At 42.4% G+C, this 24,915-nt stretch overlaps 1 protein-coding gene across 4 annotated transcripts in view; it reads left to right on the top strand.

Annotated features, from left to right (window-relative positions):
- Positions 1 to 24,395, top strand: part of rnf152 (ring finger protein 152) — a 52,947-nt gene extending 28,552 nt beyond the window's left edge. For all 4 annotated transcript variants that reach the window (XM_034203159.1, XM_034203151.1, XM_034203141.1 and 1 more), the window contains one exon: positions 20,138 to 24,395. In XM_034203159.1, the coding sequence (XP_034059050.1) occupies positions 20,307 to 20,951 (645 nt within the window). In that variant the 5' untranslated portion in view covers positions 20,138 to 20,306 and the 3' untranslated portion in view covers positions 20,952 to 24,395. The remainder of the gene's footprint in view (positions 1 to 20,137) is intronic.
- The last annotated feature ends 520 nt before the right edge of the window (positions 24,396 to 24,915 follow it).

Below are 24,915 nucleotides of genomic sequence, written 5' to 3'. Positions count from 1 at the left end.
GCATCAAAGCAGGCATGTCTAACACATCAGGTGCCCCCCCCCCTCTTTCAGCTCCAGACCCCCATTACTGTGAGAGCCGATTGTTTTCCTCCTTGTGAGCATGTTTGCACACAATTTGAATTAATTGGATTGTAAAGTGATCCTACTTTGGAGCCAGAACCCTGGAAGCCGTAGCTTTGGCTGCATATAAGAGTTTAATCTGAATACTAAATGTTATTAAAAGCTCCCCTGTTTCGCTTGTGTAGGACAGTGTGTACCTGGTTATGAGAAAAAAGCCCCAAGGACCGATCACATTCATTGGGCACCAGCATGGTATAATTCAGTAATTAATTGCCTTAGTGCCTGGATGGCGCTGTAATGGTTTAGATAAACAAAATGATTTGCCTTCACAATGCTGCCCTTCTTGTCTTTCCATCTGAAAAGGTGAGCAGGAGGTCATGTTGCAAATGTAATGTTTTTATAATGAACTGATAAGAGCCTCAGGGTTATGCAGTGCCACACGTCCCTGTTTCATATATTCATTTTGTGATAAACCCCTAAATGTCACCTATGAATATGTAACAACAGGAAGAATTCATGGCTGATTATTTCCAGCATGTTTTTGAATCATAGCTGAAACATGGTTTTTGTTATATTTCTTTATGCATACCACCAGTTGTATCTCATTATGCTCCACCGGTAGCATCACTTTGAATCCCATCCAGCATATTGTGCTTCTCTATTCTGCGTGCAGCACCTCTGCTACTCATCTCGCCTGCTCTGCTTACACAGCCGAGGCTCAGAGGAAACTGCGGATGCTCCTCACAATGTAGATGACAGGATAAAAAGAGACTTGAGTGGCGGCGGATGAATGAAAAAAAAAAGGGGGAGCGGGGAAAGCAGAAAGAATGGAGGGAGTGATAGAACGAGAAGTGAAAAGGCCAGGGAGGAAGGATAAGCCATGTCTCCCTTGTCTTGACATTTCTCTGTGTCTCCTGGGAATGAAGACCCTGATATAAATGTTCCAACTGATGATGGAGTGGGACAGGAGGCGGGGGGGGGGGGAAGAGTGTTTGATGGTTATTACGCGCAGCAGAGTCGCACCATAATGTGATTTCAGGTTGATGTAATTAAAGGGTCCGGGCCTCAGCAGTTCTCTCCAGGCTAATTTGTTTAGGAAGCGCTGATTCCCCTACCGACTGTTGCTGGTGGTCATGGCAACAGGAGGGCCCACAGGTGTCCATGTTGGTATCTGTGTCGAGCTAGCTGCTCCCTCAGTGGACTCGATTTAAATTCAGCACCTGCAGCAGGTGCTAGAAGGAGTTCACCTGAGTTTTGGGCTAAATGAGACATCTTGCTTGGATAAAGAGACTATATAACTGCATTTAACTACACATAAAAACCAACCGCAAAACCTGGGAATGTTACTAAATATATTTTGTTGAATAGATTAGATGTTTAATCGGTAAACTGTCACCAAATTGTGAAAATATGTTCATCACAAGTTACCAAAACCCATAGATTTTTCATTAACAATGATATAAAAGTAATAAACAGCATATCTTAGTGCCTGGGAGGTGTGTGGCGCAGTGGGTTGTGCGTTGGTGTTCGGATCAGGGGGTCACAGGGTCAAACCCCACTGCAGTCAGGATGTCGTTGTGTCCTGAAGACACTTCACCCCAAATTGCTCCTGTGGGGATTGTCCACAGTATTGAGTATTATTGAGTATGTAAGTCGCTTTGGATAAAAGCGTCTAACAAGTGACATGTAATGTAATATCTACTGTAGCATATTGGTGTAGTCAGACTGTTGCCTTGACTGTTACCAGAAGTGTGTCAAATAACGTTAAATAAATAGGATACATTCTCCACAAACAAATAACTGGTGGCACAAAATCAAATTCACTTTTCAAAGCTGCGCTCGAGCTTTATAGGAGAATTCAACCTAGATAACAGCATGAGGCTGCACAGTGAGTCTCAGTCATATTCATTCACATTGCCTGAGCCAACACGGATTAACTCCAAATCATTTCTGGCATGTGTTTGTAACATATCTTTGCTCACAGGAAAGAAAGAATTGGAATTAAAGGATGTGTCGTTGCCAGAGAAATGTGTTGCTCCCGCCATTCTTGGGCTTTTGGTTTGAAGACTGACAATTTTTTACATCACCTTGCACAATGTCTGCAGTTTTTCTTGCTATTGAAGATTTGTATGAAAGATAGCTCTTTGGAACATGGATGTCGGGATGATGACACATTGTAATGCCTTTTTAAAATGCACTTTCTGTTGAAAGCGCTGCTGAGGTTATAACCAAACCATTTCCCAATTTTTACCAGAGCAATATGGCTACTTCAAGAAAAGCATCATTTTAATAAGGTGCCCTTTGAAACTGCTTCCATTACCTCTTTTATGATTGAACCACTTTGTAGCATTAAGTCTGACAGTGCTGCGGCACCACACTGCAGCTTTTGCGATTGGTTTTCTCCGCGAGGCGTTTGATAAAAAGGAAAGCTTTATCTGCAAGGCAAGGCAAGGCAAGGCAAGGCAAGGCAAGGCAAGGCAAGGCAAGGCAAGGCAAGGCAAGGCAAGGCAAGGCAAGGCAAGGCAAGGCAAGGCAAGGCAAGGCAAGGCAAGGCAAGGCAAGGCAAGGCAAGTTTATTTATATAGCACCTTTCAACACAAGGCAATTCAAGGTGCTTTACAAAAATGAAAGACATTCAGACAAAGGCATTTAAAAACAGTAAAAGATAATAAAAGAAACATTAAAAGAAAAAATACATGAATAAAAAGTTACAGTGCAGTTTAAGATATGAATAGTTCACACAGAAGTTCCACTTTACTGATGAACACAACGGCTCAGTTTCAATTTAAAAGCAACGACAAAAAGAAAAGTCTTCAGCCTGGATTTAAAAGTAGTCAGAGTTGCAGCGGACCTGCAGGTTTCTGGGAGTTTGTTCCAGATATTTGGAGCATAATAACTGAACGCTGCTTCTACCGTGTTTAGTTCTGACTCTGGGGACAGAAAGCTGACCAGTCCCTGAAGACCTGAGAGATCTGGATGGTTCATAATTTAGCAGAAGATCAGAAATGTATTTGCCATGCGACTGATCCCCGCAGCTCTGCTTCCTCCCAGACAGCCGATGATAATCTGTCCACTCCCAGGGTGGCCTGAGCAAAGCAGAGGCTGTCTGATCAAACAACGCTGTTCTTGCCTTACCTCGCCACTTTTCTAGCTTTGTTGTCGAAAAATCCACCAGTGGGGAAAAGCGTCTAACCAGGAGCATGTGGGTTTTCCATTTTGCGAGCTGCAGGTTTACTAAAGGCACAATCTGTAAGTGGCATCGACGTGTTTTCCTAGATCTCCGAGACGATATGAGCTCATCTTTTCTGTGCACTAGCTATATTTGAAATCCCAGTGGCAGGATTGAATCTGCAGGATGTCCACACTTGGCCTCCAAATGACTGCATGTCCTGTGGCTGTGTTTACTTAATGCCGTACCAGACAGGCTTTTCATGTATAATTATGCCCAATTAGAGCAAACTAAATCCCACACCAGGACTGCAGCAGGAAGGCGGTGCCAGCCTTCTCTAATGCAGATTTCTCTGTTTGTCGGAAGCAAATTCTGGTGTCTTTTTGGACATCACTGCAGGAAATGTTGTTACTGAGTGAGCTGGATCACCAATGCTTGTTTTTAAGCAATTATAGACTCCCATTCTGGTTAACTACTCTATCTGGAGCCGCATGTATGAGGTACAACCCTGTGGAGCTTTGAACAGTTATATTTAAAACTGTATCTTCATTGTGTTTAATTTCATGACCTCGAAACACCTCAAGGCCCATCTCTGACTGGAGCTTTCTATGATATCACCATCTTCTTCAATCTAGCAAATATTCCATCTCAACCGTAAAATCAAAATGAGCTTTTAACTTTCTGGTTTCATCTATTTTTTCTAATAATCTATGGACAGTAAAATCTCCTTTTTCTCATGCTTTCATCAGATGTAGCCACCTGTTCAAAGTTGTTTTGTTGTAGCAGAGCACAGATGGAGACAACAAAGGACTTTTTGAGGGGGACTGATGAGCCAAAATGAAAGAAATACAGATAAAGACTCTGCTTGGGAATTCATGAGTCTCTGTACTGTATGTGGCACAGCATATTTTTAAAGCTGCTGTGATTATCAGCTCCGGAGATGAATGACCCATATCCCTGACTTAAAGGGTCAATTTGCATATGCTCTCTTATACAGAGTCCATTCATGATCACAAAAAGCTTGATACATGTCTATCTTTTTGGGCGTCTTCTATCCTAATGGAGCTCGTCATAGTCCCGGGGCGTTTGTGCGTCTCTTGCTGTCAGCTCCATTGTTGGCTTGCTGATTGAAGCGTGCCCGCGGTCTGACTCTGCTGCCTGGCTGACGACACAGGATAGCAAGCGGCTGATTTATGACCTCTGTAGCACACCGACACTCCTGCTGTAAAACTCCTTTCCCATCTGCTTCAGTTTTTTTTTGTATTTCGGTTTATTTCATTTGACATTGACCGCAAACAACTGGACTATTTTTCCCCATACCGCAGGCTGCTCAGTTCTCACTTGCTGAGTTTGCATTGCACTCTCCATTGACTGCGTTTGCCTCTCATTGACTGCCTGTTTGTGTGTGACGTCCTTCCACGTCCATCTCCGGTCACCGGCGTTGATTAACTCTGCGTTGCCTCATCAGAGATTGTTTAGCCTGTCAATTTCCTCACCAGCTGCTCCAGTCATTAACATTTAGGTTACTGTGAGAATGCTACGCCAGGTGTTACTGTAACATCCACACCTGTGCTGCTGTCAGGAGCAGAGAGTGATGATGGGAACAAAAACACTGTCAAGTGTGTTATTGTGAAGATCTGGGAGATTCTTTATTCAAGCAAGTATGTCAAGATGCACACAACTATAACTGTCTTTTTAAGATATGTTTCGATGCAGTATCTGTGACGTCGCCCTAAGGCTTGTGTGTGTGTGTGTGTGTGTGTGTGTGTGTGTGTGTGTGTGTGTGTGTGTGTGTGTGTGTGTGTGTGTGTGTGTGTGTGTGTGTGTGTGTGTGTGTGTGTGTGTGTGTGTGTGTGTGTGTGTGTGTGTGTGTGTGTGTGTGTGTGTGTGTGTGTGTGTGTGTGTGTGTGTGTGTGTGTGTGTGTGTGTGTGTGTGTGTGTGTGTGTGTTGTGTGTGTGTGTGTGTGTGTGTGTGGTGTGTGTGTGTGTGTGTGTGTGTGTGTGTGTGTGTGTTGTGGTGTGTGTTGTGTGTGTGGTGTGTGGTGTGTGTGTGTGTGTGTGTGTGTGTGTGTGTGTGTGTGTGTGTGTGTGTTCAATGCCATTTTGTCAGCTGCTTCCGGCAGAAATTCAAAAGCTGATCCAGCTGAGAAGTGGCAAACCACCATGGCTGTGTATGAGAGACAGAGACAGCTGGCAATCAAGCCAACCAACATAACCCCCTCAATATGTAGGTCTACTTCATGCAACTGTAATATTAAATGTCAGACATTCATTAGACAATGTGAAATGTCACATATTGTGTAGCCTACATAATTCATAGTCATTGTGTTAAATGTGAAATAACAGTGGTTTGAAGTGGAATCTCGGAACAATATATCTACGAGCACACAAGGAAATAAAGCCAGCTTAAATGTTTTCCTTATGTTTACAACAAACATGAACCTTTCCAGGGAAAAGAAAGTGTGGGGCTCTCTGCTGGAACTGCTACCCCCGCGCCCCGACCACGGATAAGCGGGAGAAGATGGATGGATGAACTTTCCAATGAATGTCTTTTTCCCAGAACAACATCCTAATGTTAATCGTGCTTTTTCGTATTAGTCTAAAAGAAAAACATTTGTTGGCATGTTATTTCCAGCATATATGTTAAAGCTAAAAGCCAAACTTTGCCTGTATAAGAGATTTATAAACTCTGTTTTAAAGGTGCTACTCAAATAAAGGTATTCTTATTAATAATGTACAATGACATAGGCTATCCTCTCATTGGAGAAGCTAGAACCAGAAGTCTTTGACATGTTTTCCTCAAAAACAACCTAAAAGAGAATAACAAGCATCAAAATGGTTGCCAAACAAAGAAGAATAATAATAATAATAATAATATTACAAACCGATTCATCGATGGACAAAGGGAGATGGTTCTGTGATGTTGAAACGTGTGATCATTTGGCCCTGGACTGCTCATTAAGCAAATGTTGACTAAGTAGATCTCCCTCACTGGTTTTAAAACTAGTGCTGAAAGGGTTCGAAGTGATTTCTCTGATAGCTACTGTAATACATCTGACACAAAGGCTTTGTGTCATAACATGTAGGAGGAAGTGCTGGATCAAATCTATTTGAATGCCATGTTCCCTAACTTCAGCAGAGGGAAGGACAGCGTGTCCTTTGTCGTGATGATCCTTTAATGTCAGCTACATGTAGTTGAGCACTCCAATAACAGCCCTCACTGTCAGCTGCAGGTCCGATGGCTTTTGTGGGAACCAATTGCTTTCTGTTTTTACCTCGGGCTTTCCATCAGCTGTGCTCTGTAGCAGATTCTGCTTTTCATTAGCCGTGTAGCTCCAAAGCATGTGCAGAAGCCTGCTTACCAAAGGTAAACGCTCCAGGAGACACTGTTGAAGATCAGTCCTGTCCAATGTGTAATGTACACCGTGTGTGTGTTTCATGTTTGACATTTGTCTTTTTTTTAACTCCTCGTTCTCTGGGCTGCAGGGCTCTTGTATCAGGCAATAAGTGTGGAGGTTTAAAGAGAGAGATGGTGCTCCAAAAGAGAGTGGTTTTGGAGATGGAGAGGGCGGTAATCACAGGTTCCTCAGCGAGGGTGCGTTTGATGTCGGCGCAGGGTGAAGGGCATCTTTCAGCTCGGGGGATTAGAGACAATCAAATGAGGCTTTCTGGGTCTGTTATCTTTTTATTTCTTCTTCTTTCAAACCACCACAATCCTGTTCGAAATGCATTTTTTAAGAACTAAGCTACCAAAGAACTGCTAAGAAAATGTACTTCACACTGTATGAAACTTGAGCTTTTGGTAGAATCTTCTGGTGTATTTCAGTCAGACCTTGGAAGAAGGGAAGCAGAAAGTGACATATCCAGATCTCAAAACATAACTAAATAAAAACCTGTTTGTCTGCGTTGTGTGAAATAGGCTTTGTTGTATTTTAAATTTCAAACTATGGCTGTAAATAATGAATATTTAAATGATTGGTTAACTTCTTCATTATATGTATTATGATTTGTTCGGATAATCGTCTAGTCTGCAAATTACCCAAGAAGACCTCATTAAAATGTCAAATTGTCAGATCTAGTTCAGAAACAATTAAATTATTATTAAGTAAGTCAGTTGACAGTTAATTAAACCACCAAGTGTGAGGATATGCTGCCTCGAACATTGACTGTCTTAGTGATTTAAACTCTTCGTTGGACACATTTTACGATTTCCGATCATTTTTATAGACCAAACGATAATAAATATACCAACCGTGTAATAAACATTAATGAATGATAAAGAAAACAATGCAGTCAGATCTGACCATCGGTTTGTTGAGGAGAAGAGGATTCAAGCTCATCCTTAGCTGACCTGACAGATCAGTACACACACATGGACACACACACGGACACAATGACCGACACCATCCAACTATAATCCTGACAAATTGCCACCACAGTTCCCGCAGAATCTCTTTCTAAAGCCCTTTATCTGCCGCGCCCGCCCATCCGCCGGCATACGAGGCTGGAGATTCATTCTGGAATCTATATTCCCCCCCAACAGGGGCCATTATCTTAAGTGAGTGTCGATAGGATGCTCAGAGGCGCTGTCCATTGTACAAAGAGCTTGAGTCATTGCGGCATGTGTATGTGTGTTCTGACATGTGACCCAGCTGAATAACTGTTCTCTGTAATCTGCTGCATTACCGGCATCACAAGGTCCCGTCAGCCGTCACACACTCTTTAAAGACTGCAACTTACAAGCCAAGGTTGAGGCATCGAGGAATTTAAAAGCGTATTTATTTGGCAACATCTGGGGACATTTTCTGAAGGATGATTGTAGTAGAAAACTACTGAAAGCTGTTCTTTTTGAAAGTGTGAATTAGAGAGCCACGGTTCCTCCAGAGAGAGTTTTTCTTTTATATGTTGATTTAAAGTCTCCCAAAACTTCCCCAAGGACTGGATCTTGTTTCAAAACCGCTTTGTGTTCCCAGTCCAGCTTCCTCTGGAGAAACACAAAAGCTTCAGGGCTGTTTGTGCAGAAACTGAGAGCATATGGCTGTAATAAGCATTTGTTGTTCACATGGAGCGCCTTGTTAGCGGAGCAGTTAAAGCGCATGCCACATAACCTCAACGTCCCAGATTTGATTCCAACCTTGCAACCTTTGTTGCACGTCACAAATCTCTCTCTCTCCCCCATTTCTTTTTGGCATCTGTCAAATAAAAGCAGAAATACAACAAAAATAGGATGCAAGGGCACTGCTGGCAACCGCTTGTTGTCCTGCCAAAAACGGTAGAATCTAGCTAATTTTCCAGTGCCACTGACTTCAATAACTTCAGGTTCAACTGGCATTTAAAGCATGTCACTCATAAAGAATAAAATAAGAGAAGTCACTCACCTATTGGTTTGTGGACTACTGTTTTGAAAGCCTTGACATTTGTCACAGGTGCAGCAACCGAATGCCAAACAAGACATTTTAGGGGACCACAATGTTAGAATAACATGAATGAATGGCAAATACAAAGTAAAAAGGATTAAAGTCCTTAACACAAAAACACGGAGAGCCCAGATGGGAAAACACACGGGGTGGCGACCTGTCAATTCCAAGGTAGCCCCGCCCTAAAGCATATCCTGCTTTATCATTTGTTTAACTTTAAATGGGACCATAATGAACTAAATTAACATCATGCTGGGAATGTGTGGTCTTAACTTACACATGTTTTGTCTATTCACGGGTTGTCTTATACACCGTACTGTAGGTGGCAGTAGAGGGACTGTGAGGTCACCCCTGTAAAGTAAATTAGCAGGAGGCTGACAGCAGACTCCTGTAGTCTCAGCGTGTGGTCCGTCCTGATGGATTTGTCTCCGTCCGTCAGAGGAGGACCTGACCCTTGACTGCAGAGCGATGTGCCAATCAGAGTATCGACCCATTTGTGTTTTCACCAGCCGGAGGTGTCCGTGCTGGCATCAGTCTCTGTGAAATATTCCTCTCCTTGGCTCAACGTCAAATGTTTCCTCAGCCTCGTGGCTGTCTGTCTCACTAAAAGAGATGAGGAGGGAGAGAGGGTGCGAAAATAGCCGATGGAAGACATCACGGCCATTTCTCAAACAAGTGTAGTAGCAGGTGGCCGGCAGTCTCCAACCCTCACTTCTCACTTCTGCAGCACATACAGGAAATACTTGACTTTGGAAATGTTAATGATAAAAGCCTGTAAAGCAGTTAGTCCTTTATTGCTCCTGTTTAATGTATCTTACGTTTGAATGTGTGTTTTATAACGCAACCATTTCCCTTTGTCCTTCTAGGGACACTGCAGCTGTAACTTAATGATTTCTGCTATCTACACTACTTTCCTCACTTTCTTAAGATTTCAATTGACTTTATAAAGAGGGATTAAATATTCTTAATTGGTTTATACTCAAATGATTTAGGATTATATTAAATAAGTATTCAGCTTGCTTGAAAGATGGAATTAGGAGAAAAAAAGAAAGCTCTCTTGAAGGACTTTCTGCATTTCTGTTTTCAGTCCACTCGCTGCTTAAAACACTATTGATAGATAATTATGGTTCAGGCTAAGGAGCAATGTCATTGATGCATTGATTGATCATTTGGGGATAAGTTATGAAGAGGTTTAAGGAACATTATTGGATAATCATTAACTCTACTGTAATCCATCTTTTTCCTGCTTTGTCTTTGTATAACCATCCCAGCATATATCCTCTTATAGCCTGATGACATTTATTGGTGGCTGGTATGGTTAATACTGCAGTATTATTGTTTGTATGGGATCCATTGTGATTGAGGCTGTCAGCAGAGAAATGGCCTCCTGAGATGACCCACAACTACTTTCACCTGACAGGGACCTCTAGCTGCTGTCTGAGTTATGAGTCGTGTCTGTCAGGACCGCAGTGAAAGGCTGAAGCAGCACCATGTTGTAATGGAGCCACAGGGTGGAGGCTGCGGGTCAACGGAGAGTGTGACTTTGACATGCAAACACTGTCATTTTGTATAGAGCTGATGGCTGATTTGGAAAAAACAACTAATTGTGATTATTTTTGACTGATTGCAATATGATTTGTGATATAAGAAAGAGATCAGATTATAATTCTTGTTCGCATAATTAATGAAAAAAATATATACACATTATGATGTAGAGACGATCGGGTGTGATATGTCTGCAGCTCCACAATACTTCATTCAGTGATATTTTTACATAATTAGTTTAGACTATTGTGCTTACTGCAATTGTATTATTGCTATAAGCCATATTGCACATTTTGATAACATTCAAATTAATTATGCACATTTCATTTTATCTTTTCATACAGGCAGATATTTAATCCAACCATGAATATAAGCCTCATTTGTTTTTTTACGAAATTGCTACTTGTTTTTATGCAATAAATTAAAAGCTGAACAGCTGTGGCCTAGGTAGGGAGGTTGTCCTGCAGTCAACGTAACGTTGTGTGCTTGGCCTAGATACTTAACCCCAAACTGCTCCAAATGGCCAACAGTGTGTGAGTGAATTGTTGAAGACTGTAAAAGCCCTTTGTGGGGTTGCACCGAGTGGAAATGTCCATATAAGTGCAGTGCATTTACCGTAATGGCTCATTGTCTAACATTATCACTTCTTTGGTTTGGTTTGTTTGGGCTTATTTTTAATGGGACCTAACATTTGTATTCAAACAAAAACAACTTACATGATAGTCTCAAACATGAGCTTTACTGCCTCTGGCGTCCAATACATCCAGTAGAGAGAGAGGACAGTTGTGTTTGTTAATGGCGGATGTTGACATGCTGTCTCCCCACCATCTAAAGGCTGGATACCGTTGCACCCACATTTTCGGATTGTATATTTATTATTTTTGACTGATTGGACCTGGTTTGGCTCAGTTTGATTCACTCTAGGTGAGTTAACTTTGGATATGGGGACATCAAGAAATAGTTTGTGGCAATTGGAAAAGAATCAGCACATTTCAAACCCTTTTTATGTATTCAAGAAGGGACTTCTCTTTGCATTTGTAAGGCAGTTTAGTTCAGTAAAAATGCTGAATTACACAACATTTGAAAAGCATTCCACATTCGTGTTGCTCCATAATTAAGACTTTAAATCTAATCAAGTTGTCAGGAAGCGTTCGAAGACACAAAAACAGGCAGTTTATCAAGAGAAGAACATGCTTATCCTCTGTTTCCTCTGGCTTGTTACTGATTCTCTTCGCCTGACAACTTACTTTCCTCCTGGAAAAACAGACGTGTGTGTAGGAGAGATTGCTTTGTGAAGTAGATGAGTGGGTTTTCCCATAATTAACATGTCGGTGAAAGACATCGAGGTGTTAAGGCTGACAAAGTGACATGAAACAGTTTGAGGGCACGACTCTAAAAATACACCCTCACCTCATCACTTCTCCCATCTCTGGTCTTTTAGCCTAACCCGAGTCCCTCGGAGCGTGGTTTTGACAAAACCGCAGCGATATGACAATTCCTGTCTCCTTCATGCTAGATCACCCGCCTGCGTTTCAAATTGACTGCGAGACTCTTGAAAGAGTTCGCTCTCAGCGTCGCCACGAGTGAGATGGATGTGCGAGTGGAGAGGAACAGGAGAGAGTGCGTGTGATGAATCTGAAATCTGGCTGTTTTGGAGCATCCATTGAAAGTGATTTTAACCTGAACGCTTTCCTGCTGAGTTCTTTAAAACTGTAGATGGGTCTTATCCTAAACACACATTCAAGCACACTGGCATACACACAACACGCTGTGCTGCTCGCTGATGTGCGAATGATCTCACGCTCAGTCACAGGAGCAGGGGTCGTGGTGCGTTCGCTGCGTCGCTGCCTGCTGCGTCGCTGCCTGCTGCGTCGCTGCCTGCTGCGTCGCCCCATAGACTCGAGCAGCTGCAGAAAGATGCGCAATGTTAAAACCTGTCTTCTCAGGTAGCCCCCTCGCCAGGAATGGTTTTTACTTACCGCCTCCTGTCAGACTCAACGAGCAGCAACCCAGCACAGGTAGAAAAAACACATGCTATTTTCTAAAATATATTTCCTAATGTCTTATTAAAGCCTCTGGAGAAACGGTAAGACCTCTCTTCTGTAGCAGTCCCCCTGGGCTCTGTGGCAAACTCTTTTATTTATTAAGTAAATCCAATTGTTTAGTTCCACAGTGGGAAATTCGTAAGAGGATAACATGAGAAACATTTGTAGGTTTGTGACCAAAAGTAACAAAAAGAGTTTTTAACTTTAGACTTTAATCTCTGAATTCTTTACTTTTGGTCACATCCCAAAATGTTTTCCTCAAGTGGCCCTAATCCTCTTCTGTAGGGATGAACTCCATTTGAAAGAAAACACGTTTTCCCATTAAAAAAAGCACAGTATGTTCTACAGCTAGCATTCTGAGTCACCTAAATATCCCTTCCACTCATCAAACCGTCTTTGTCTTCAGTTCAACTTTTCAGGAGTGTTAGTCGAAACGGAAATAACAACATGTTGACAGCGCCATTGTCTGCCAGTTATTAATAGTTTTTAAATAATCCTCATTTCCATAAGCAGCCTTGTAGCTTAATTAAAAGTGTCAGTGTTTGTTTGAAGTTTTGGCAGCACTGCTGTGCTCGCCTTTATCTCAGGCCTCCAGGAGCTTTATTTATTTATTATTTGAATCTGTAGATGGAGATCAGGCCTCCTTTCATCTGCTTTTGGAAAAATTGAACATTTCTCAAAGCAGAAGATGCCTTTCATCAAAGAGCGAGGAGGAAGTGTGATTTGTTTTGAGAGTTTTTGGACTCAGTGTGACCTCGCCCAGGATTGATTGGATAGTTTAACAGAATGCACATGCATACAGGTGTACAAATATACTACTCTAATACATGAAAATAAATATACATAGTGTAGCTAAAGAAGTGAAATACGAGCGTTGGGATATTAGTTCAATCTCCTTTGGTAGTGGACTGTGTGAAGTGTGTTTAAGAACATCCTGAGGTGATTCATTCTGCACCACCTCTCGCTTCTTTTTCCCCTGGGTGAAATTGTTGTGTAGCGTAGAAAAGTTCTTCTGTAGTTTAGGATTAGCTGAAACCAAATACCTGGAGAAATGTAGTGGATAAACACCAGCCCACTCCTCCTGTTGGCCGTTGGTCCCGGCGGTGCAGGACTTGGTGTCACGCTCGGGCAGATCGTCGGTGCGGCGCTCATCCAGCAGCCTGACACTCGCTGGCTCCTCAAGCTGGAAATTGCCATAATGTGTCCTGCAGTGGTCGGCTGCACAGGCGTCTATCAGAGGCTCCATCTGTGCGGAGCCTGCACACACACATACAATGCATCACACGTCAAACAACATGAAATGCACTCCATTTCATGAACACAAGAACATATACTGTATGTTACCATGAGCATTGACAGCATCCACTCAAGTTTTTTGGATTTCCTGGATAAATGGGATTACTCCCACTTACGTTTGCTCTATAACAATGGTCGAATTGTGAAAAAGATAGCAACATACCATGCTCACTTACATGTTAATAATAGTGGTTTGTGCCTCTACTGTGACATGTTTAAAGTTCAAAAACCAGAACAGAGTCTGCTCTGATTGGTTAGCTGGCCGGCTCTGTTTGAGCAGTAGCCAATAGAGTGTTACTTAGTGATGTCGCGATGTTTGGGATTTTAGTCATTGCAGACAGAAACAGAAACCTATATAAGAAACTACAGGCAAAGTGAAAACTCCCAAAAGCATAAAAGGGCCTCTTTAACTTTGGAGATATCTCTTAATGAATTGAAATTGGTTACAGTACTTGCTTTCCCCTAACCTCCAATATGCATCTTTCCTTTAAACTTAAATCAAAACGTCATCAACATTAGTAGAAGTGAGGATCAGCACTTTATTATGAATCCATGCTGCACCCTCAGTCAAGGACAGACTGCTCTCTGTCCTTCTCGCCTGTGCAGTTAGCATGAGCGTACATGACAAATGAGCCGCAGTCCGAGTTAATTGATGAGTTCTGGATTAGCACCCAGGCGAACTGTGGGGCCTGAAAAGCAGCTGCTGTTGCCCTTTAACCCCAGCCGCTCCTGCATGAATACTTTAGCTGTGTCCTACAAGTACTTAGAAATACATGTTCACTCATCCAAAATGTGTGGGTGAGGAAATCTGCACACCAAGTATATGCAAACGCTGGCTCAGCACACTGGCACACAATCAAGACTTAGCAGGGAAACATTTAATTTGGCATATTGTGCTGTAAAGTTTATGTTGCTGCCAAATGATGACCGAAATGATCGAAACATGTCAGGATTTATCGACCGTTCTGTTACCACCTCAGCTGTTATTTGCTGATGGAAAAGTAAAAGGATATTGAGATACATTTCATACTTTAGCATGCATAGTTGACAAGCAATTAGCTCAACATCACAACAAGCAACCCTGCATCCCAGCACAGTGCACTTATCTGTCAACTGGAAATGAGTGAACGTCCCTCGGTGCATAATGGACGGGCCACAAATCACATTGACAGACTCGAATCAAATGGAGTTTCATCTCTCTGCTTTATTTAACATATGAAATGTGCTGCTCATTTTCCTCTACCGCTGTTTTAATATCTGATAGAGGAGAGATGGCTTGTTTGGGGAATAGAAGATGGCATAGTGGATTGGAGTTGAGTGATGAATTTAAATGTTGATGGACTCTGTTAAAGTCTCATGAAGAGGTGAACATGGGCATCAATCCAGAAATGATTTGTACTGCTGCCACTGAGTTTTCTGTCCTGTTTATGTGTTTGTGTGTTTGATATATGTTATAGAGCCTGCCAACGTTCTACTTCAATTAATGTTCAGCCAAGGACAAAGGAGCACATTGGTGTCACTACTACATATTTTCAAAAGATATTCAATGTGTATGTACAGTACACACATCGAGTTAAAGATATAACTTTCATGGTTTGTAAGTGTAGTGTTACGCCCAGGCGCAACACAAAGTGTGCACTCTCTCCTCTTTTCCCACTCCCAAGAACATAGACAATGAGACAGTGAATGCTGTTTGGTCAATTTAATTACCAAAGTTTTCTTTTTAACAAATAAGTGCAACAACCCACAAAACAAACAAATCTCTGAACACAAAAATCTTGCCTAACAAATAAGAAAATAAACATACAGGACTCTTTCCTACACTGACGTAAAAACAGGAGAGAACGAGAATCAACCAAAAGGAAAAGGGCTTCACACTTTCACGTAGACTTACGGCGTGTCCAACAAGGACAGGTCAAAGTTATGTCTATCCTTTCAAGTTTTACAAAATATTCAAGGACAGAAGTACAAAAGGACAGATACAAATATGCAACAGTTGGGAGCAGGAGAAGCTGAGTCAGAGAGAGGGCAGAGTGACAGCATGGCTGCAGCTTAAATGCTCTCCTCTTCTTCAGGTGGACCAATCAGCCTGTTGAAGGTAGCTAATCAGCTAACGGGCACCACCTGCTTGCTCACACACACACACACACACACACACACACACACACACACACACACACACACACACACACACACACACACACACACACACAGGAGGAGGGAAAAATCTCTACACACAATACACATAACGACCAGGGTCGTAACAGTAGAATCTAATATATTTCACATGGACCATCACTCCAATGATATGTACTATTTACTGTTCTATTTTTATTAATTTAGATGAATAATATGACAACAAACCTAACTCAAGGTCCACTTAGTTGTTTTCCCACAGCTTTTCACCACATTTTGGAAAAAACAAGCATACAGCCTGATTTGGACTTGAATTTTGATTTCAAGGTCAAGTATGATAAACCATAAAAAACAAACAAAATAGTAGTTATTATCCCCTGTATTTATATATTTGTTTAGGTTTTCTGAAATTCTAATATGCATGGTCGCCGCAAAACTCCTGCATCAGTCTGATTTGATATATAGTCTATAAAGCGCTACATAATTTAGGCTTTCCACTTCGATGTTCACACAAGTCCAATGATGACCCAGCATGCGCATGCATTATATGAGCAGACATCACACTGTGCATCATCGTCTCGCTGACATTTCACCGGTTCAATCCACCTGAGGGTTTGCAGATTAACAAGTTTTCCCTGCATGCTGCTCATAGCCTACCTCCCGCCGATAGCAGGTAGTTTAATATAGCGAGCTGGGTGGAGTGTGTGTGTTTGTGAGGACATTGTGTGTACAAAGTGTGCGTATGTGTGGACTTCTGGCTGGGGCAGTTATTTTTAACTTCTGTCTGCGAGGACGAGTGCACTTTCTCCTCGGCTGATTGTGTTTGGAGGCCCTGAGGGAACGTGTGTGTTTCCTTGCAGTGCGTTCAGTGTGTGTGTGTTTTCTGTTGGTTACTCCTGGTGGACCAGAGGGGTGGGTTAGTCCTCCGCTCGGTCACTCTGCGTCATTACCAAGTCACATGTCCTTCCCTGGTCTCCTGATGAAGCCACAAAATCACTCTAAATGTCACGCTTTTACAAAAATAAACCAGATAGAGCATCTAAAATAAACCCTACATCTTCCGTCAAATAGTTATTATTGTATATCGTGACCATGTTTGTCTCCAGTCCAGAATCACTGGTTTAAAGCTGCTACCGGACTTTAATGGAGGGGTATTTGGTTGTGTTTCTCAAGGTGTGATAGAAAATGGGTCAGAAAAGCCACGTTGCCCTGGTTACAGCTGAGTTATACCAATAAATCATATTGTGGAGTCGTGGTGGCTCCTGAAGAGCACATGCACTTTCTTTGGATTCAGAGAAAAGTGACCCTGAAGGACCTTGTTTTCATCGTAACCTCAGAAGATCTCTTCCATCCCACTCACCTCTGTGTGAGCAGCAATGAAAACTGTAAAAGACATCCTCGGATGGCAGCTCGGTGATAATGATAGAACAAATCTTCCAAAATAGATTTCAAAGAGAAATACTTGCTACATTTCTCTTAGTTTTCTATTAAAGGCGTGGCAATTTTGGAAATACTAGTGGGCATTCTTTGTCTTTTCGTGGATCAAATAATTAATCAATCAATAAAATAGAAAATTAATAACTGATAAAGTGAATGAAATTGTCATTTGCAGCCCTGCAGCTACTATTCCTGCATAATGTCTCTTGTTTTGGACACATTGATGTGAGGTAATTCATGCACGTATTGCTCATTTTGAGTGAATCTTTTTGAAAATACAGCTCATTTCTGGAGTTATGATTTTTGCATAGCACCAAGTTCACTTGTGTAACACGTAAAAAATCACTTCCTCTTGTGATTTGATAATATTCTTTTGTATGTATTCTTCAGTTTTACTTTACTCCTTGAAATGAAGGAAATCACTGAAAATGTACTGGTGGAAAGAAAGAAAATTGAGGTTAGGAAAAGGGAAATAATACACCCGGTGAAGAAGAGGAAAAGCTTATCCAGGAGAAGGGAAGGATGAAGAAGGGAAGAGTGACTGGGTGTATGGGAATATTGAGCCACAAAGCATTTATGTCAGATCAAAGCTAATCCTTATCTTTTGGAAAAGGATTCAGTAATACCCAGGGCTGTCTTCCCCCTCAAGGGCAGCTCCCTGTCTCTGCTTCCCTCTCCTGTGCGCTCCTCTCTCCTCACTCCTTCGTGAAACTGCCAGGTTTTTCTGCACTTTCCCATTGACTTTGACGCGGTATCAGTGCGGAGAAACTAGGTCAGCAGAGGAAGGCAGGGTGAGGAGGCAGAGGGTCTGGAGAGGAGATGTTTGGCCCTGAGGGAGGGCTGGGGGTGCTGCTGAGGGAGAAGGAAGGAGACGTACATGAGGAAGACTACCATTGATCGCTTGACATGACTGTAAAGGAAACTCTGAGGTCACTTCCTGTTGTCTTACTGCTAAATGGACACACACATATTCCACCTTGATGAGGCATCCTAGTGAGACTTACTGTTATATATTGTTTTACATTTTTGGCGATTTTTACTGGATAAATGAAGAATCACTTTTTCGTTAATACATTCTAGTTCATCAAAAAATATTGAAACATTACAAGACTAGGTGGTTGCTATAGCCATGTGTTTTCTGTATCAATACAGATTCCTATACCTCAACTGAATAAAAGTGCTATTTTGTACACATTTTAAGCCTTTATTTGATAGGACGTTGAACTAATTATGAGTAAGTCTGACACTGATTGCAGAAACACTACATTTTGATGACAATGTTATAGTTTTTTGTGGATAACTTGATCATAGCTACTTAACAAAGTCAGAATCTAGACGGGCGAACGAGGGGATGCATTCCTATAAACTCTCTTAAAACTAGTCATAGTAGTCAAAACTAGTAAATCCTCTGAAAGAAAAGTGTTGGCTTCTAAACAAGATGCCTGCTGGATGCCTACCAAGGAGGTTTTCTGGGCAACCTGGAGAAAACCTTAGGGCAGACCCTCAGGGAGTATCCCATATGGCCTGAAAATGCCTCGGAACCCCCCGGGCAGAGCTGGAGGACGCGGCTGCGGACAAGGGCATCTTGGATACCTTAAAGCTGCTGCAATGAAGTTGTGGACCTAGATATTTGATGGGTCGATCGATAAAACGCTTTGCAAAGCATTCAGGTTTTGATAAGCGGATTCTATGTGGGATTTCACTTCGATAAAATGCAATCAAACCTATCATATTGCATTTATTTACCACTGCCCAAGGTCGAATTTGATCAGCCGTCTCATCGATATAAAGCAGACTAAAGGAGTCCAGACTGAATAAACCGCTCCATCACGTCTGGTGTGAGCACACTCTTATCTGTCATTGCCACGTCTGTGTCCCCACAGGGCGCCATGACGACTCTAATTGCCTGAGATCTTGTTTTTGATAATGGACTGCGATGTACGGTGTTGCAAGACAATCACTGGTCACCTTTCTTCCATTTATATCACTATTTCTCTCCATCTCTAGCCTCCATCTGTCCCCCTCTTCACTCTCCCTGTCTCCACACAGTCGAGCCCCGGAGGGACACCGGCTCTGTTGCGATGGCAGCGCAAAAAAAAATCATCTTCCCTCTTCAGCAGTTTTCACACTTGACAATTTGGATGGAAAAAATAAAGCGAAATGTCGGCAGGGCCCTGTTTGGTATTCATTGTTTCCTCGCTGCTATTTTGACGGTGTTTAATCATCTGTAAAAGGAAACGATCACGACTTCCGCATGGATTAACACGGAAGATGTGATTATGCAAGAGGAGTGGGAGGAGGCAGGAATTGTTTATGGAGTCTGTGGCCTGAAGGAGACAGTTAAAAGAATTAACCGTACTTACCACGGATACGGAGGCCAGGGGTCTCGTGAACTCGCCCCTCAGCAGCCAACTGGCGGCGGAGATGTACGCTGTGCTGTACATAAAAATGAGCCTATCATCCATGATGCATTGCTGACCGCTGCAGCTCCCTGAGGGTCGTTTCAGTTCAGTTGTAAAAAGGTTTTGGACGTTTTGCATCAATAACAAGTTTTAGCTCTTTCAATTCAAGTGTTGCATTTGTATTTTTCAAATGCAAAGTGCTGATACGTGCACACACTTAGTTTTGAACGACCCTGTCAGATTTAAGTTTGAACATGTATTTTGCAATTTTGAGTGTTGGAGAACTTGTTTTTGCTGTCCTTTTACGGTTTCAGATCGAGGAGAATTTGTATTGAACTTGTTACACATCCTTTTCAGAACTTGTATTTCTGACTAGATGTGACATTCGTTATAATGTCCAGATTTGCTAAGATGGATATAGCTTTCTGTTAAATATTAAGAAGAATGCTGTGTGACTTTACTCACCAACATGTTGCCCAGTTCATCCTCATGTCAACAAATGCATGTCAGGACTAATTCTATTAATGAAAGAAAAAATATATCGTATAGTACTAAACATTTTTTACTGCAGTCTTTAAAGATGTTTGTCTTCAAGTGTCTCAACCATGCTTTCTCTCTCTTCTGTTGCAGATGGATGACTATGTTGCCACCACAAAGCTGTGACATCACTGTGGAGTTGTGGACGTTTGTTGACAGTTTTCTTTCTTAACTTCACCTGGACTTTCTCTTAACCTGTTGTGCATACCTCTCTAGAACAATTGCTTATACAACAAGAGACCACCTTCCCATATTCTTCAAAATGGAAACTCTTTCCCAAGATTCCATTCTGGAGTGCCAGATCTGCTTTAACTACTACAGCCCCCGCCGGCGGCCCAAGCTCCTGGACTGCCGGCACACGTGCTGCTCCGTGTGTCTGACCCAGATGCGCACCAGCCAGAAGGAGATCCGCTGCCCCTGGTGCCGCTGCGTCACCAAGCTCCCCCCGGGCCTGTCTGTCTCCCAGCTCCCCGACGACCCCGACATCATCACCGTCATCGCCATCCCTCACGCCTCGGAGCACACGCCCGTCTTCATCCGCCTCCCGAGCAACGGCTGCTACATGCTGCCGCTGCCCCTCGCCAAGGAGCGGGCTCTGGGGCTGTCGGGGGAGCTGGGGTGCCGCTTCCTGCCCGGCAGCCAGCAGAAGGGGGTGACGGTGGTGACCATGCCCGAGCAGCAGCCCCTGGGCCTGGCTATGGGGCTGGAGGCGGTGGGGATGGGGCTGGACGGAGGCGAGGGCGAGAGGAGAGTCACCGGCCCGGGGGGGGGAGCGGGGAAGGGCTCCACGTGGTCGGGCGTGTGCACGGTGATCCTGGTGGCCTGCGTGCTGCTCTTCCTCCTGGGCATCGTGCTGCACAACATGTCCTGCATCTCCAAACGCTTCACGGTCATCTCCTGCGGCTGAGAGCGAGGGAGGAGGATGCTCGGACTGCCGCGGACCCCCCCCCCCCCCCTGGATTCCCCCCACCGGCCCGGCCTCTCCTCAGAATGGGACTCTGCTGAGGGGAAACTCACATCATGGGCGGAAAATACAAAGAGAGAAAGTGATGAAGAAGAGGGCAGGGAGGAGATCCACTAACGGTCTGCCATTGTGACCTGTTTTTTCTTTTATTTGGGAGACTGAAATGAAAAAGGATACAGAAACAAACATTCACTTTGCTCTCCCGTCCTTTTACTGCCCTTCCATTTCCTTTGAACGAACGCTTTGGGATTTACTCCAGAAATGTTTTTTGGCCAGCTGATTTGTTTTTTGGCGCGGGGCCGATGTGGCACTCAGACTCCAGCCGTTGGATTGCCTGTTTATTCTGTGGTTTGTAGAAGTGCATCAGTTATCATAGTGTTGTTTCGCTGAGTGTCGGTTCCAGGCGGCGTCTCTCCAGCTGGTGCTGCAGTACAAAGAGTTCGGACTTGGCTGCTCGCCGTTTTTCTGATGCTGCAGGAATTAACTGTGCAGTCTGGGAAACTCAAAATCAAAAGACTTTCCCCCCCCCTTTCATACAATCTGTTCCTGTTCAGAACCAACTGTTGCTGTTATGCAGTTTGAGAAAGGATTGTCAAAAAAAGGACTAACCAAGGATTGCATTGTTCATTCATGCTGTCATGTTACAGGAAGTTTCTTTATTAAGTCTTAAGAGGTTGCTGAAACAGTTGATGATTTTAGTGTTGAGCAAAAAAAGTTTTTGTTGATGTTCTTTATTTCCTGTTGATATTTTTGTAAATCTTATCTCATTGGGATTTGGACTGCTGGTTTAAACCAAATGCGAAGACGTCACTTTGTCTTGCGATTGTAATAATTCATTAATTGGTTATGAAAATGTTGTGTTTCCTTTTTAAGTAGAATGCTACCATGAAATGTCTCAAAATGCTGTGTTTAGAACTGAATGACGGGGTCAAAAATGAACTAATTTGACATTTCGGGAACTATATCTGCTTGCATTCTGAACGACGGTTAACTAAGAACATTGAACGCCAAAAATGCCAAACTGCTTCTTTGGATAAACATAATGAAAAATAGACATTGCAGGCAACAGTCTTGTTTGTACTTTTCCCTTCTTTCTGCAGTAGCCTTTGTTTTCCCACGGTTGCTTTCATCGAACTCTCCATCTACTTTTCACCCTGACCTGCAGACCCTCGTCCTTTAAAGACCTGACCACAGCCCACACACATTGCCCTCCCTTCATCCTAATACCTCCCTAATTTAAAAACCGGTTGGATACGGGCTCGAGTGTGTGTGTGTGTGTGTGAGAGAGAGAGAGAGAGAGTAATGGGTCAGTAGCGGGTCAGGAGTGGGCGTGCGCTGCAGGGTTCCAGTTAATAACGGCTGTATCGATTTATCCGCTTTTGAATATCTCTCGTGTCCGCAGAGATGGATGCTTCTGTCTTTTTTTCCACTTTTATATGTTGAGGCAAGCAATTTGTCTGTTTACTGTATCGTTACACACAAACAGGGTGAACTCTTTTGTATTGCAGCATGGCCATGTACAGAATGATTGTAATGTCTTTGTTTCTGATAACCTTTCTTTTGTTGACATGGTTAAGGTTTGAGATGAAGAGGCTTTCTCTGTGTGCGTTTGCTCTAAAAGAAACTGATTATTCAGAACACTTCAGGGCACTAAGAGATGGCGTGACACGCTAGTGACACAAAACAAGGAAGGACAGTGTTTGATATTTTGGTATTTAGTATATAAAAATATATGTTATTTACCAAAATGATGTGTGTATATATATGATCATCCACCTGTTTAAATACATTCCTTTGTTTATTTATCAAAGCTATGGATGACTGAATGTTAAAAAAAGAAAGATATTTGTTGTTTAAACAGATTTTTTATCATTTGTATTATGTGTTGTTGATTTTCTTTCTGACCATCTAGAACCAAAGTCTGACGGTTTATTGTGCTCAAAAGAAAAGCGATGTTTTTCTTAAAAAAAATAAGCCAATTCTGTTTTTGATTTTAATTTATTTTGGTTTTGCATCTCATACTAGCATAATTTAACTTCCCTCACCAACGAAAAGTCCGACATTTCTTCCCTCATAAACAGAAAAGAGATTTTGGACTTTTAAATCAGACTGTTGGATTAAATCAAAACACACTTCAGTTATTTAGGCTTCCCGGAGAAATGTTTTCTGTTATGATGTTTGCGCGTCAATAGAGCAAATATTTGTTTTGCAGATGCACTGAGTTAACTTAGGATAAAATGGGTCATGCGGGACATGTTCTGCTGTTGCTATGGGACGATACTGGACGTTGTGTTTTTCTGCTTAGCTGAAAGTTGAAATATTTGTAGCTCCGAACACTCAGCGGAAACGTGCTCATTCTCAGCACTTGAGGTATAAGTGGTCGTCTGCCTTGGCCCCAGATAACTCTGAGATAAAGGAAATCCCAGTTAAAATATAAAAGCAGCATGAAGACTTTTTATGAAATCTTTAAAGAAGGTTATATTAAATGATTACTCAATGCTTTATGAATCAGTAATGAACCATTTAAAGAAACATCTTTTTATATTGTAAAAATGTTTTTGGCTGGTTCTCCCCTTCCACTCTGTTTCAACAAACCCTTTAGTTTAAGTGAATCAAAATGGTAAAAAGAAGGAAGAGAATATCCAGAGGTCCTGGGATTGTTGTAGCTTTCACCACAACATTCTTCTATATTTCCCATGTTCTTTGACTCACAGCCAAAAGATGATGAGACCCCGAAAAACTGCTTCCACAGGGGGCACAGATCACTGTCATGGCATAAATGCAACTGATATTCTGCAAAAATCAAATGTCGTTAATGTAATTAATCAATGCACCTCGTTTGTACCTTTTTTTTTTTCACCCTTTGTGTCTGTACCCTGCAGATATATGAGATTATTGATCTGAAGGTGGTCAAATCCCATCAAACACTGTAAAATGCATGTCTTGCCAAAAAACAAGGATGTACAAGACTGTTATGGTTATTGCTTTTCGTATTGTTCACTGTTATATTAAACATTCTCCCATAAAAGATCACTCATGATAAGAGAGATTATTCTTAACTGCTTGGTCTTTAACTCTAAGGTCAGCTCCTGTCATAAATCATCCTTTTATCTGTGATTTGAGAGAATATAACCGGCCTCTGAATCTCCTTCGTGTCCTCTGTAATGTTTATTTTCCCTCTTCTGTCCAAAGTTGCCCCGTACAACATTTCTGAAGAACACCTAGAGAAGCTTAGAAACGAAAGGAGGCTTGTCATTTCTGTGCCTGTGTGTTTGTAAAACTGCCGTGAAGTTCCTGTCGTAGTTTCCTGTTTGTGTCGGGTGGAATGGCGACGCAAGCAGCAGCTGTTTTTGGTGAACTATTAAAGAAAAACGCTCTGAATCTGAATCACAAGGACTCTTCGTTTTATTCCGTCCATTATCGATCTTTTCACCTTTACCACAAACGTCCACTTGTCCAGGATGCATGACATTTACTGCCTGAAAAACACTCTTTCATTTTCCTATTTTTTTATCTCCACTAAGAGATTCTAAAAAACGCTTTCCTTGCAGCTTTATTTCTCCCATATTTCATGGTTGAAGGAAGCAGGCTCTCTTTGTTTACCCCCGGGAACCTCTTTTCTCCTCAAATATGTATTGATATGGTGTCAGGGAGGTAATTAACTCTCTACAGGGACCAATTGCAGCTGGCTTTACTGCAGAAAAACAGCTCTATGGCTCACAGGCGGAGTGGCAGGCTGCACACTCATCATGCAGCGCTCTGCCACAACCTGCCACCGCTAATGATGCCTTCTTCTCTTTAATGACCACAGAATGGCTTTTTATTCAGAGTGCATCAATGAGAAAGTGTGGACACCATCGTGACTCCAACATTGCTCGTTTTACAGCGTTTGCAAAAGGCGTTACGC

This window comes from Gymnodraco acuticeps, unplaced genomic scaffold, assembly GCF_902827175.1.
Source record: "Gymnodraco acuticeps unplaced genomic scaffold, fGymAcu1.1, whole genome shotgun sequence".
Classification (NCBI taxonomy): domain Eukaryota; kingdom Metazoa; phylum Chordata; class Actinopteri; order Perciformes; family Bathydraconidae; genus Gymnodraco; species Gymnodraco acuticeps.
The sequence above is the reverse complement of the archived record's forward strand: the minus strand, read 5'-3'. Positions and strand labels throughout refer to the sequence as shown.